Source organism: Rhinoderma darwinii, chromosome 4, assembly GCF_050947455.1.
Source record: "Rhinoderma darwinii isolate aRhiDar2 chromosome 4, aRhiDar2.hap1, whole genome shotgun sequence".
Classification (NCBI taxonomy): domain Eukaryota; kingdom Metazoa; phylum Chordata; class Amphibia; order Anura; family Rhinodermatidae; genus Rhinoderma; species Rhinoderma darwinii.
The window spans coordinates 31,943,568-31,958,605 of NC_134690.1; the positions used below are offsets into that span (position 1 = coordinate 31,943,568).

Consider the following 15,038-nt stretch of genomic DNA (forward strand, 5'->3'; position numbering starts at 1 on the left):
CCGTGCAGGCGAAAAATGTGTTGGATGAAGAGGTTGGCCAGTCGAGAAGCAGAAGGTAGACCGGTCAGGGGAACAAAATGAGCCAGCTTTGAGAACCGGTCAACCACCACCCAGACCGTACTGTATACAGAAGGGGGAGGCAGATCCGTGATGAAGTCCAATGCAATATGCAATATGTAGTAAGCCCGCTGGTCGGGACCTGAGAGTCTAGGACCTAGCACAAACCTCACAAGCGGCGACGTAGGCCTTAACGTCTTTAGGCAACCCAGGCCACCAATAGTTTCTGGCAATGAGGTGTTTGGTACCCAGGATGCCTGGATGACCAGATAGTGCGGAGTCATGATTTTCCCTAAGTACCCTTAGCCGGTATTGCAGGGGGACAAACAGCTTGTCCTCAGGATGGTTCCCGGGATCTGAACCTTGATCAGCCGCAATTTCAGAGACTAAATCAGAATCAATAGAAGAAATGATTATACCGGGAGGCAAAATACAAGCAGGATCTTCCTCCGAAGGAGGGCTGGCCATGAAGCTACGCGACAGTGCATCGGCCTTAATATTTTTAAACCCAGCCCTATAGGTAACCAAAAAGTTGAATCTGGTAAAAAATAGCGCCCATCGAGCTTGTCTCGGGTTTAGCCTCCGGGCAGATTCTAGGAAAACCAGATTCTTGTGGTCGGTAAGGACCGTTACCTGGTGCCTAGCCCCCTCCAGGAAGTGGCGCCACTCTTCAAATGCCCATTTAATGGCTAAGAGTTCGCGGTTGCCAATATCATAGTTACCCTCAGTGGGCGAAAACTTCCTGGAGAAGTAGGCACAGGGGCGGAGATGGGTGAGGGACCTGGTACCCTGGGACAAGACAGCCCCCACTCCCACCTCGGATGCGTCAACCTCCACGATAAATGGCTCCATTTGGTTGGGCTGAACCAGCACCGGGGCCGAGATAAAGCACTTCTTAAGGACCTCAAAAGCCTGGACAGCCTCAGGAGGCCAGTGGAGGAGATCAGCTCCTTTGCGAGTGAGGTCCGTAAGAGGCTTAGCGATGACCGAGAAGTTAGCAATAAATCTCCTGTAATAATTAGCGAACCCCAAAAAACACTGTAACGCCTTCAGGGAGGCAGGTTGGACCCATACCGCCACAGCCTGAACCTTGGCGGGGTCCATGCGGAATTCATGAGGAGTGAGGATTTGACCCAAAAATGGTATCTCCTGTACCCCAAACACACATTTTTCGGTTTTTGCAAACAGTTTGTTTTCCCGAAGGACCGGGAGCACCTTTCTGACATGCTCAATGTGGGAGGACCAGTCCTTGGAAAACACCAGTATGTCATCAAGGTACACTACAAGAAATATCCCCAGGTAATCTCTCAAAATCTCATTTATGAAATTCTGGAAGACCGCCGGAGCATTACACAACCCAAAAGGCATGACGAGGTATTCGAAATGACCTTTGGGCGTGTTAAACGCAGTCTTCCACTCATCCCCCTCTTTGATGCGGATAAGGTTATACGCCCCCCGTAGATCAAACTTAGAGAACCATTGGGCCCCCTGAACCTGATTAAAGAGATCAGGAATCAAAGGAAGGGGATACTGGTTCCTTACAGTGACCTTATTCAGGTTACGGTAGTCAATGCATGGCCTAAGACCACCATCCTTCTTCCCTACGAAGAAGAAGCCAGCACCTACCGGAGAACTAGAGGGGCGAATGTAACCCTTGGCCAGGCATTCCTGGATATACTCTCTCATGGCTTCACGTTCGGGACAAGAAAGATTAAATATCCTACCCTTAGGAAGCTTAGCTCCTGGTACCAATTCAATAGCGCAATCGTATTCTCTATGAGGAGGTAACACTTCGGAGGCCTCCTTAGAGAAAACATCAGCGAAGTCCTGAACAAACTCATGTATCGTGTTCACCTCCTCAGGGGGAGAAATAGAATTAACAGAAAAACATGACGTCAAACATTCATTACCCCATTTGGTAAGCTCCCCAGTATTCCAGTCAAACGTGGGATTATGCAACTGCAACCAAGGAAGGCCTAAAACCAAATCGGACGATAATCCCTGCATCAACAGTACAGAGCACTGCTCCAAATGCATGGAGCCAACAAGGAGTTCAAAAACAGGGGTATGCTGTGTAAAATAACCATTAGCAAGGGGAGTGGAGTCGATACCCACTACCTGGACAGGTTTAGGCAAATCAATCAAAGGCATAGCAAGAGACATAGCAAATTCCACAGACATGATATTAGCAGAGGACCCTGAATCCACGAAGGCACTGCCGGTAGCAGACCTACCACCAAATGAGACCTGAAAGGGAAGCAAGATCTTAGTACGTTTCATATTTACGGGAAATACCTGTGCGCCCAAGTGACCTCCCCGATGATCACTTAGGCGCGGAAGTTCTCCGGCTGCATTCTTACGCTTAGGACAGTTGTTCACTTGATGCTTGTCATCCCCACAGTAGAAGCAGAGACCATTCTTCCTGCGGAAATCTCTACGTTGTTGGGGGGACACGAAGGCCCCGAGTTGCATAGGTACCTCTGAGTCTTTCGGGGAGGAACGAAGCAACGGAACCTCGGGAGGCATCATGGGGGAGTCGGAGGAGAAAACACATAAACGTTCACGTTGTCGTTCCCTGAGACGTCGGTCAAGTCGTACCACTAAAGCCATAACCTGGTCTAGGGAGTCAGAAGAGGGATAGCTAACGAGCAGGTCTTTCAGGGCATTCGACAGACCCAACCTAAACTGGGACCTTAAGGCAGGGTCATTCCACCGAGAAGCTACGCACCACTTCCTAAAATCAGAACAATACTCCTCAACAGGTCTCTTACCCTGACGTAAGGTCACCAGCTGACTCTCGGCAAAGGCAGTCCTGTCAGTTTCGTCATAAATGAGTCCGAGAGCAGAAAAGAAACGATCACTGGAGGAAAGTTCAGGGGCGTCAGGAGCCAAGGAGAAGGCCCACTCTTGGGGCCCTTCCTGGAGCCGGGACATAATTATACCCACTCGCTGGTTCTCAGAACCTGAGGAATGAGGCTTTAAGCGAAAGTAAAGCCTACAACTCTCCCGAAAGGAGAAAAAAGCCCTCCGGTCCCCTGAAAACCGGTCGGGCAACTTGAGGTGGGGTTCAGGAGGTGAGGTGAGGGGGACTACCAAGGTAGCATCAGGCTGGTTGACCCTCTGAGCCAGGGCCTGGACCTTTAGGGAGAGACCATGCATTTGCTGAACCAGGGTCTCAAGGGGGTCCATAGTGGTGTCAGGGACCAGGGTAGAATAGGTATGGGCTTGTGATTATGTAACGACGGGGGTAGGGAAACGAACAAGTGAGCCCTAATCTACCCGCCACTCTGTCCCTGCCTTCTTGCAACGACCCGCCCTAGGCGACGGGGTACAACTGGGCGGTGGTCCCTACGCTCAGTAAGTGCACGAGACAAACATACAAGGGAATACAAAGCAAAGGGAAAGGGACAGTTGCCCACGGCAACACCGTGAGCAACAGAGTGGTGAACGAGCCAAGTCAAACCAGGAGAGCACGAGGTACCAAACGCAGAGCAGAAGAGTAGTCAGCAAGCCAGGGTCAGTATGGAGCAGGATTAAAGATTAAAAAGTTAGGAGCTGTAGCTGGGCCAGGAAACCACACAAAAAGAATCACAAGCAAGGAGGAACAGGAAAGGCAGGTATAAATAGACAGAGGGCGGGAGCTAGCTCCGTCTGGCCAGGCTGCGATAGGCTCTCCCACTCCTAAGCCTGCCATCCTGAGTGGTGGAAGATGGAGTCAGTCTCAGAGACGTAGATTCAGGTGTAGACTGATTACCTATGGAAGTTAACCCCGAAGCTGTGCCTGGCAGATCCTTTACACATGGCTTGTGATGTCGTCACGGTCTTGAGTTGACCAGCGGAGTCCATGGCCTGAGCGTACTGTCACGATGGGGGTGTGGACACACTGGGCCGTACCACTGTAGCGGTATAGCAGCTGGCAAAACAGGGTACAAAGTCAATGTCTATAGTTCGGATAAGGTATCTGTGGCAATACAGACAGTAGCGATGGTTTAGGCTTGGATGGAACTCTGGTAGCAGGCAGAGAACAAGTGCAATGAAACACAGTGGATGTAGTAGGCGGCACAACACGACTCCAACACTGTACAGCACAGGAACAATATGGTAGCACAGGATACAGGCAGCAGGAACGGGAACACCGGAATTGGAAAACAATCAAGGGACCATTTGCAAAGACAGACACGGGTAAGTACAAACAACGCTCAGGCAATGAAGGAAGGTGCAGGGCCCTTCCTATAGTCCAGGGTGATCTGGGAGCAATCAGCTCAATCTCACACATGTGAGCGGTCTCGCTCTTTAACCCCTTAATGACGTGACCTAGTTTGGGCCTTAAGGCTCAGAGCCAATATTTCAAATCTGACATGTGTCACTTTATGTGGTAATAACTCTGGAATGCATATAGCTCTCCAAGCGATTCTGAGATTGTTTTCTCGTGACACATTGGACTTTGTTAGTGGTAAAATTTGGTTGATATATTCAGTGTTTATTTATGAAAAATAGCTACATTTTGAGAAAATTTTTGAAAAATTTGCATTTTTCTAAATTTAAATGTATCTGCTTGTAAGACAGATAGTAATACCAAACAAAATAGTTACTACTTAACATTTCCCATATGTCTACTTTATGTTTGCATTGTTTTTTTGAACATTTTTATTTTTCTAGGACGTTACAAGGCTTAGAACATAAGCAGCAATTTCTCATATTTTGAATACAATTTCAAAAACCTTTTTTTTAGGTACCAGTTCAGTTCTGAAGTGGTTTTGAGCATCTTATATATTAGAAACCCCCATAAAACACCACATTTTAGAAACTAGACCGCATTCACAACGTTTCTTAACCCTTTAGGCGTTTCAGAGTAATCTAAAGCGAAGTAGAGGTGGCATTTACAAATTTCTTTTTTTTTGTCAGAAAATAATTTTTATTCCATTTTTTCTGTAAAACAAAAGGTTTTACCAGAGAAACGCAACTCAATATTTATTGCCCAGATTCTGCAGTTTTTAGGAATATCACACATGTGGCCCTAGTGCGGTAATGGACTGAAACACAGGCCTTAGGAGGGAAGCAAAGGAGCACCTAGTGGATTTTGGGGCCTCCTTTTTATTAGAATATATTTTAGGCACCATGTCCGGTTTGAAGAAGTCTCGTGGTGCCGAAACAGTGGAAAACTCCCAAAAGTGACTCCATTTGGCAAACTACACCCCTAAAGGAATTTATCGAGGGGTATAGTGAGCATTTAGACCCCACAGTTTTTTTGCTGCATTTTGTGGAATTAGGCTGTGCAATTGAAAATCATATATTTTTTCGATATAAGGTACACATTTTTAATTTTACAAGGAATAAAGAAGAAAAAGCACTCCAATATTTTAAAAGCAATTTCTCCCGATTACGGTAATACCCCATATGTGGTCATAAACTGTGGGTTGGACAAACGGCAGGGCTCCATGTAGAGCTTCTGAGATACCAGTACAGGGGAAACTCCTTAAAAGTGACCCCATTTTGGAAACTAGACCCCTTGAGGAATTCATTGTAGTTTTTATGGGTTGACTTTTTGATCAGTTTTCATTCTATTTTTTATGAGGCGTGGCGACTAAAAACAGCATTTCTACTATTGTTTTTTTATTCCTTTTTTTTACAGCGTTCACTATAAATTTCACTTTATTCTGCGGGGCGATACGATTACGGCGATACCATATGTTTATAGTTTTTTTATGTCTTATGGCGTTTGCACAATAAAATACTTTTTATAAAAAATCATTTACTTTTTGCGTTGCCTTATTCTAAGAGCCATAACTTTTTTATTTTTCCCTCAAGAAAGCCGTGTGAGAACTTGTTTTTTGCGTAACTAACTGTAGTTTCGATCGGTACCATTTTTAGGTACATGCGACTTTTTGATCTCTTTTTATTCAATTTTTTTGGGAGGTGAAGTGACCTAAAAATTGTCAATCTGGTATGGTTTATTATTATTTTCTTTTACGGCGTTCAACGAGCGGGATAAATAACCAAATCGTTTTGTAGTTCAGGCCGTTACGAAACCAATTATGTATAGTTTATTAATTTTATTTATATTTTGAATAATAAAGGACCGATAAGGGAAAAAGGGGGATTTTAACTTTTATTACTTTTAAACTTTTATTTTTATCCAACTTTTTTAAACTTTTTTTGTTTGTCCCACTAGGGGACTTGAGGGCAGGAGGCCCTGATCGAAATTCTAATACACCGCACTACATGCGTAGTGCAGTGTATTAGAGCTGTCAGCTACTCACTGACAGCAAGCATAGTGGGTCCTGACTTTGTCAGGACCCACTAGGCTTCCGTAGATGGCATAGCCAGATGCCATTGTTAGACCTCCAGTTGCCATAGCAGCCATTGGCGCCTGCAATAATGTCGCGGGACGTCAATGGTACTTTGACCCCTAAGAAGCCGCGATTGTTATTGAACGCGGCTTCTAAGGGGTTCATCAGCGGGGACCTCCGTGATCGGTCCTTGCACACTGAGCTGTGATAGCCTGCTGTCGGAAACAGCAGGTATCACAGCTCAAACACACGCCGGGGAAAGATGGTGCTGTGTTAACTCAGGTCAGTACATGTACTGGGCTGAGTGCGAACGATGCGCTCAGCCCGACGTAATAGCACTGAGCTGAGAGGGAAGGGGTTAAGGCTGGACTGAGCTCGCGCGCACCCTAGTGGTCACTGCGGAACAGGACGGCCGCATGTGCTGGCATTTCTGGAGGGAAAAGCGTCGGCAGGATAGGAGGAGTTTGTGGTCAGTGACCACGGACGTTACAGATGGTAGTCTTGAGGTTAATAAATAATATCCTTTGTTACCCAGTGTGATTTAAGATTAACATTTAGATCCTTGGTGGTTTAGAATAATACATTATATCCCTAATGGTGGTTATGGCAAATGGATTTCCCATCAGAACATTGCACAGCTCAACATACTGCCACTCATTTGCTTTCTCATATAGTGCCTCCTGGTGCCATCTGTTCCACAGGTAGGCGAAAAGGCACCTGCACTGATCACTTGAACTCAGGTCACTTGACCCCCCATTCCTCTTCACCCTCATGACTACGGTGAGAAAGATTTTAAATGGACACAAACTTTAAAAAAAATGTATACTCTAATAGTATACCTGATATAGATCAACTTTATAATTTACTTACTGTTAAAATGTAGTTATATTATCCATGCAAATTCTATGTTCAGTTACTCCCAACAAAGTGTCTCCCTTCCTTGAATCTGCTGTCCACCCCCTGTTGTCAAGCAAAATCCATCTCTGGCTATAGAGCAGAGGAGACGGACTGGAGAAAGTCGGGGCGGGGGGGGTGTCTCTTCACAGTCTGCCCATAGAAGTCTATGGAGAGGTAAGGCAGGGCAGGAGGAGGGAGCAAGACCAGAGAGAAGACACAGAATGCTGGTAAGATTTATATGCCACCCCAGTGTTGGATTCTCAGCTACACTGCCCACTACTGCTGTATGATGCCCTCCATGCTGCTTCTGCTTGTAAAGGTGTGCCACCGAGAGATAGTGGGCCAGGATGTTCTCTTCTTTATGTGTGCAGTGTATAGAAGACATAATTGTAATTTATTACCCACTACACCGTGTTCCAAATTATTATGCACATTGGATTTAATTGTCATAAACATTTAATTATTAGTTTTTCAATTAAACTCATGGATGGTATTGTGTCTTAGGGCTCTTTGGATCATTGTTATCAATCTCAGACACCTGTGATAATTAGTTTGCTAGGTGTGCCCAATCAAAGGAAAACTACTTAAGAAGGACGTTACACATTATTAAGCAGGCCACAGGTTTCAAGCAATATGGGAAAGAAAAAGGATCTCTCTGCTGCCGAAAAGCGTGAAATATTTCAATACCTTGGACAAGGTATGAAAACATTGGATATTTCAAGAAAACTTAAGCGTGATCATCGTACTGTGAAAAGATTTGTGGCTGATTCAGAGCACAGACGGGTTCGTTCAGATAAAGGCATAATGAGGAAGGTTTCTGCCAGACAAATTAATAGGATTAGGAGAGCAGCTGCTAAAATGCAATTGCAAAGCAGCAAACAGGCATTTGAAGCCGCTGGTGCCTCTGGAGTCCCGCGAACCTCAAGGTGTAGGATCCTCCAGGGGTTTGCAAGTGTGCATAAAGCTATTATTCGGTGTGTGACGGTGTGAAAATGACCTCTGCAAAGTACGTAGAGTTTATGAATGACCACTTTCTTCCGTGGTACAAAAAGAAGAACCGTGCCTTCCGTAGCAAAATTATCTTCATGCATGACAATGCACCATCTCATGCTGCAAAGAATACCTCTGCGTCATTGGCTGCTATGGGCATAAAAGGAGAGAAACTGATGGTGTGGTCCCCATGTTCCCCTGACCTCAACCCTATTGAGAACCTTTGGAGCATCCACAAACAAAATATCTATAAGGGTGGGAGGCAGTTCACATCAAAACAGAAGCTCTGGGAGGCAGTTCACATCAAAACAGAAGCTCTGGGAGGCTATTCAGACATCATGCAAAGATATTCAAGCAGAAACTGTCCAAATACTCACAAATTCAATGGATGCAAGAATTGTGAAGGTGATATCAAGGAAGGGGTCCTATGTTAACATGTAACTTGGCCTGTTAAGTTTTTTTTGATTGAAAGAGCTTTTGATTTCTGTAAATATGACCTCCTGATGCTGCAAATTCAACAAATTACCATTTTAGTTCTCTTTACAACCTGTAAAATGTTTTGATCTCTGTTGTGCATAATAATGTGAAACAGTGCATTTTGAGTTTTTTGCTTCTAAAAAAAATCTGTTATCATTAGGAGATTTGTTCAATAAAATTTGCATTATACTCCAATGGTTGATGGCTTGAAGATTATACTGACTGTCATTTGCATCGACTATTTAGGAAAATCAGCGAAAAATAACATTTGCATAATAATTTGGAACTCGGTGTAGATCAGTAAAAACTGAGAATTAGAGATAGAGCCTGCAGAGGGGAAAACTGCTAAAAAATGGAGATTACAGGTCATATAATAGGCAGAAATAACGTAATTTCTCAGGTCCACACATTTTTCATGGTCCATGACAGCTAATTCAAAAAAGACTCTTTCAATGAAGCAATGGTCAAGTATGCATGCTGACGCTCTATTCAAAGTCTATGGTATTGACAGAACACTGTAGGTGGGTGCCCTGTTATAGATTTTGCATTGGGGTGCAAGAGCTTCAAATTACGCCTCTGTTTTTTTTTAATTTGAGGGAAGAAAAAATACAACTAAGTATATGTACGAGCATATAAAAATAAAAAGAGATTTTTTTTAAATTCCTGGGATTTATTTAAATCAAGAATTAAAAGTGACAGACATGGATCAACATAAGATGTAATGAATAAAATTAATAGATAATAACATGTATAGGGAAAATAAATGATTAGTAAAACAATATATAACTAACTTAAACTCTATCAATCATCCCTGTTATTTTCAGGTTCCTCTCGTTCAGTGGTTTCATTCCTCATAGTTCTAGACCACTGAAAAGCAAAAACATATATAATTAGGAATAATGAATTATGGAAGAACAAAAAAGAGTTCTTTTATGTGGTCATAACTTTTAGAATAATCTGGAGAATTTTCTACCTGATACCCACCCCCACCTTTATTTCGCTGGTCTTATTCCTCACTGATAAGATATTTGCTGGATACCTAATTTTAGTGGGATTTGTAGACAGTCTTATATCTATGGTGTAACTGATTCTATACGAAACATGTGCACGTCCACTTTTAATTTTATTGTAATTTTTATTAAAATGATTGCACACAAACGGGAGATATCAATAGGGACTAATAAACCTATTGCCAAAGTGAACGCCAAATGGGATTGTCTATTGCTGAACCTTTGTGGCACGTATTAGGGGCCCATTTTGTGTCAGAGATTAGGTTCACTGAAATATCCTCTGGTACGCTAGTGGGCCACTCTGACCCTGTGTGGGTCATAAACGTTAAATTCTTGGTAGATCTCCCTGCAGATGGGGCCACAAGGATCAAATAGGTCACATTTTACCCTATTCAATTCTTTGTATTCTCAGAAGAAGGCAGTGCCAGAGGTGTTCTCACCCCTCTACCCAAATAACAAGCTGAATGTCCCCGATAACGGGGTAGGTTAAGACAAATGTGCAAGTTAATGAGGGAGTCAGTGTAAATTTTTGTCACCATCTTTGGATGAGAGCTGAACACTTACCAGTGGTATAAATAGCTTTAAATATACTCAGTTTGGAACTGGATGTGCTCACAAACTCTACAAGCATGTTACGCCCAGATGAAACCAGAGTTTTGGATAATTTTAATCCGCTTGTCCTCGCCAAAAGGACAGGTGAAGATTTAGTTAAACCGTCATAGACTTTAATATAATCAGTAGAAAAGATGCTAAGATTAACAATCTGCAATGAAACCTGGGACATAAACAGAAAGTTAAAGTGACTATTAGTTTAGACCAAGTTACAAAAATGTTAAATGTTTTTTGTATGTTCATATTATCTTCATTCATCAATTTTACCTTTTTACCAGGGACTTGAATGAGCCAGAGGCAGTTTCCACCACCACCATCAGTTGCAGAATTGCTGCTTCCGGAAAAAGATCCTGAGAGTTGCACCAGCTTTTCCCTGCAAAGATCTGTGGTGATAGAGATGGACAATGTTAGCGAGAAGTGTAACGTCCACATCAAATAAAATACATATAAGTAGATTTCAGAGAAGACATAAGGTAAGGAAACCACTTACTGCAGCTGTAAAAGGCATTAATTTTCTTCACGTCCAGATTACTCAACCCTGTTCTCTGTCCAATTTGCACAGTAGGGTCAGGTTTCGGGACAATAGTAGGTAATAGCGGCTCATTTCTGGAAAAGGCATACCTAGAGAGAATGGATGAAGAAGTATTTGCCATATTAATCAGAAAATGTGTTTGTTAATGGGCAAAGATCTGCCCAAATGTCCTGATAGGTATTGTATATTCATTGTATGTATTTATAGTATATTCATTATCCCAATGTTTTTCCTTTCAGAGATTGTCCCGTTAGAGACAACCCCAGTCCGATTTTGCTATGGGCAGCCGTAGCCATCCAGATGACTCGAGTCCGCTAGAGCAGGAGCTATTTTTCTAGAGTTGCTCTGCCTTCTAAATCATAGAGGGGGTCCCGAGTTGGAGGACCACCATCTATGAAGTCCATATGTCCTAATAGGGCATATGGACAGGGGTTGTATTCATGAGACATTCCATTTAATTGGGGTTTTACAACAACTTTGTAATATAATCATTGGAGCGATTTGTTAAGCAAGAGGCGCTGGAATTCTGTTGCAAATTACAGAAAAAAAAGTATTTTTGCCAACAGTCCTGCAAACTGGACTACAAAAATGGACAGAGATTTTTCTTATTTGTAATAAAAAGGGCCATTTTCGGCACTTTACCATGTGGAACAGGGGCAGGGCTTAAAATGCCAGATGATTTGGTATTTGAATTTTGGTAATTAAGATGGAAGGGGTCCAGCATTGGGAACTGCACATGTGAGGGAATGGAGGTGGAGTAACATGGAAATTATGTATTATAAATAAGACTGCTAGGGGTTGGTGGGGAAGGGGTGAGGTTCCATCCAACAACTATAATGCTGAATTGATGGTGGTGGGGTTGAATTCTAAAACCCCCTCCGTTGGGCACCAAGAGAGCATGTCCTACCCCTGTCCAACAATTAAATCTGAAAAACAGGTATTGCTAAGGCAAAGATCACACACAGTTTTGATGCCGTTTTTGGTGCAGTTTTTTGCTCATTTTTTTTTTTTAGCCAAAGCCAGAATTGGATCCAAACAGAAAAAAAAGTATAACTAAAAGACTGATGCATCTCCTTTCTTTTGTGTCTACTTCTATATTTGAATTAAAAACTGAGCCGAAAACTTCCACAAAAACTGCATCAAAACTCTGTGGGTGATCCTAGCCTAAGAGGAGTTGTAAAGTGGCCAGAGACTTTTTTGGTGCATTTTAAAGTACAAGTGAGAAAAATGTGTCAAACACAAATATATTATGTCCGGGGACATGTATATATGTATTACTGGCCTCAACAAAACACATTTTGCAATTACAAGGTACAGTGAATGACTCATTATTAGTGGTATCGGTAAAATTATCTGTGCACATATGACCAGCTTAAAGCTCACAACAACAACCCCTGTTCTAAGGTCCTATTAGGGCGTATGCAAGTCATAGAGGTGAATTCCCTATTTGAGATAACCCTCTATCAGCCAGAGTGAAAACCCATTAAGAAAGAGCTCCTGCTCTGGCTCACTCAGCCAAGTATTACATAGTGACCGATTTGAAGGGGCGCCATTTAAAACGACAAATTTGTGGTCATCCAGTTTAAGAAACTGAACTCGGGGTGACTTTCTCCTGTTTAGATAACCCCTTAACTATAGAACAAGTTTCCTTAGTGTCCTTAGGTCTGTAGGAGGCAGAAGTGAGTCATTTTCCCCCCGAATACTGGGAGCTAAAGGGGCACCAACAAGCCACTTGCCTTGGCCAGTGTACCTAGATACAGGGCTGGGGCAGACAGTAGAATTTATGCCTACCTACACTTCTTCTTAGTGTCCTCCCAGAGAAAATGTCTAAAACTTTTATGATCACAACTCTACTTGTAGAAGAGGTCTTAAAAACTGAAATAATATTTTTTTCCAAAAAATCATGGTGTGTGTCATTGTTAGGCTGGGTTCACACGACCAAGTTTCAGACGTAATTCGGGCGTTTTACGCCCCGAATTACATCTGAAAAAACGGCTCCATTACGCCGACAAACATCTGCCCATTACTTTCAATGGGCTTTACGATGTACTGTGCCGACGACCTGTCATTTTACGCGTCGCTGTCAAAAGACGGCGCGTAAAAAGACGGCCTCGTCAAAAGAAGTGCAGGACACTTCTTGGGACGTAATTGGAGCCGTTTTTCATTGACTCCATTGAAAAACAGCTCCAATTGCATCCGTAATGGACGTTGCGAAAAACGAGAGTACGAGCAATTACGTCTGAAATTCAGGAGCTGTTTTCTCCTGAAAACAGCTCCATCATTTCAGACGTATTTGCTATTATCATGTGCACATACCCTAATAAGAAATAACAGTATATGGAATGAGGCACAAAAAGAAAAATCTCTCATGTGGACTTACCTGTGGTAATGCATCACTGAGGTATAATCGTAAGGTAGGTTCAAGGTGTTCCCATCCATAATGTTAAAATTTTTCCAGTAATCTGGAAGAGATGTGCATTATGTTATTACATATTACTATCACTGTATGTGAGGTTTTACCAGGTTGTTCCTATAGACAATGGGAGGACCAATAGCAACCAATATCTACAACGGTTTGACCAACAGCATTTGGAGCTTCCCACAAGTGGTAAAAGTTAACAATCACCTTTATCCATGTTTTGCCATAAGATGTTAATGTAGTTATCTCGGTCGGTTCTGGTATGTTCATGGTAGAAACCGAGATTGTGCATAGCTTCATGTTGTATCACGCCATACACCATACAGTCCGGGCTGGAGAGGCTTACCATCTGTTTGCCTGAAATTCTTCCAATGTAAGACCAGCAGCTATAGAGATATAAAAAGGAGACTATTAATATTCTTCTGTACATACAGTTAGGTCCAGAATTATTTGGACAGTGACACAAGTTTGGGCATTTTAGCTGTTTACTAAAACATATTGAATATACAGTTATATAATCAATATGGGCTTAAAGTGCAGACTCTCAGCTTTAATTTGAGGGTATTCACATCCTAATTTGGGGAAGGGTTTAGGAATTAGAGCTCTTTAATATGTAGCTGCCTCTTTTTAAAGGAACCAAAGGTAATTGGACAATTATCTGAAAAGCTATTTAATGGACTGCATGGGCTATTCCCTCATTAATTTATCATCAATTAAGCATTTAAAAGGTCTGGAGTTGATTTCAGGTGTGGAATTTGCATTTGGAAGCTGTTGCTGTGAACCCACAACATGAGGTCAAAGGAGTTCTCAATGCAAGTGAAACAGACAATCGCTAGGCTGAAAAAAATGAAGAAATCCATCAGAGAGATAGCACAAATGTTAGGAGTGGCCAAATCAATAGTTTGTTATATTCTTGAAAAAAAGAGCGCACTGATGATCTCATGAACTCCAAAAGGCCTGGACGTCCACCGAAGACAACAGTGGTGGATGATCCCAGAATCCTTTCCATGGTGAAGAAAAACCCCTTCACAACATCTACCCAAGTGAAGAACACTCACCCGGAAGTAAGTGTATCAGTATCTAAGTCTACCATAAAGAGAAGACTTCATGAGTGAAAATACAGAGGATTCACCACAAGGTGCAAACCATTAATCAGCCTCAAATATAGAAAGGCCAGATTAGACTTTGCCAAACAACATCTAAAGAAGCCAGCCAAGTTCTGGAACAGCATGAAACTAAGATCAACCTGTACCAGAATGATGGGACGAAGAAAGTATGTAGAAGGCTTGGAACGGCTCATGATCCAAAGCACACCACATCCTCTGTAAAACATGGTGGAGGCAGTGTGATGGCATGGGCATGCATGGCTGCCAAAGGCACTGGGTCACTAGTGTTTATTGATTATTTGACTGAAGACAGAAGGAGCCAGATGAATTCTGAAGTGTTCAGGGATCTACTTTCTGCTCAGATACAAGCAAATACAGCAAGGTTGGTTGGCCGTCGCTTCCAAGAACAGATGGACAATGACCCAAAACATACTGCAAAAGCAACCCAGGAGTTTTTTTTAAGGCAAAGAAGGGGAATATTCTGCAATGACCAAGTCAATCACTAGAGCTCAACCCGATCGAGCTGCATTTCACTTGCTTAAGACAAAACTTAAGGCAGAAAGACCCACAAACAAGCAACAACTGAAGACAGCTGCAGTAAAGCCCAGGCACAGCATCACAAAGTAGGAAACCAAGCGTCCAGACTTC

General features: G+C 42.8%; 1 protein-coding gene across 1 annotated transcript; it reads right to left on the minus strand.

Annotated features, from left to right (window-relative positions):
• Positions 1-9,509: 9,509 nt before the first annotated feature.
• On the minus strand, positions 9,510-13,659 carry LOC142760649 (embryonic protein UVS.2-like). Its single transcript, XM_075863845.1, has 6 exons — positions 13,492-13,659; positions 13,246-13,327; positions 10,824-10,954; positions 10,601-10,716; positions 10,286-10,496; positions 9,510-9,578 (listed from the first exon to the last, which is right to left on the minus strand). Exons 1-6 carry the CDS (start codon positions 13,631-13,633, stop codon positions 9,571-9,573), a joined length of 690 nt encoding a protein of 229 aa, XP_075719960.1. The 5' UTR covers positions 13,634-13,659; the 3' UTR covers positions 9,510-9,570.
• Positions 13,660-15,038: the final 1,379 nt, after the last annotated feature.

Coding starts and splice junctions, on each gene's coding strand:
- LOC142760649 (XM_075863845.1), bottom strand. CDS start 13,633: ATGGTAAGCCTCTCCAGCCCGGACTGTATGGTGTATGGCGTGATACAA. Junction 10,955..13,245: donor TCAGTGATGCATTACCACAG/GTAAGTCCACAT, acceptor CATTCTCTCTAG/GTATGCCTTTTCCAGAAATG. Junction 10,497..10,600: donor TTCAAGTCCCTGGTAAAAAG/GTAAAATTGATG, acceptor TTTATGTCCCAG/GTTTCATTGCAGATTGTTAA.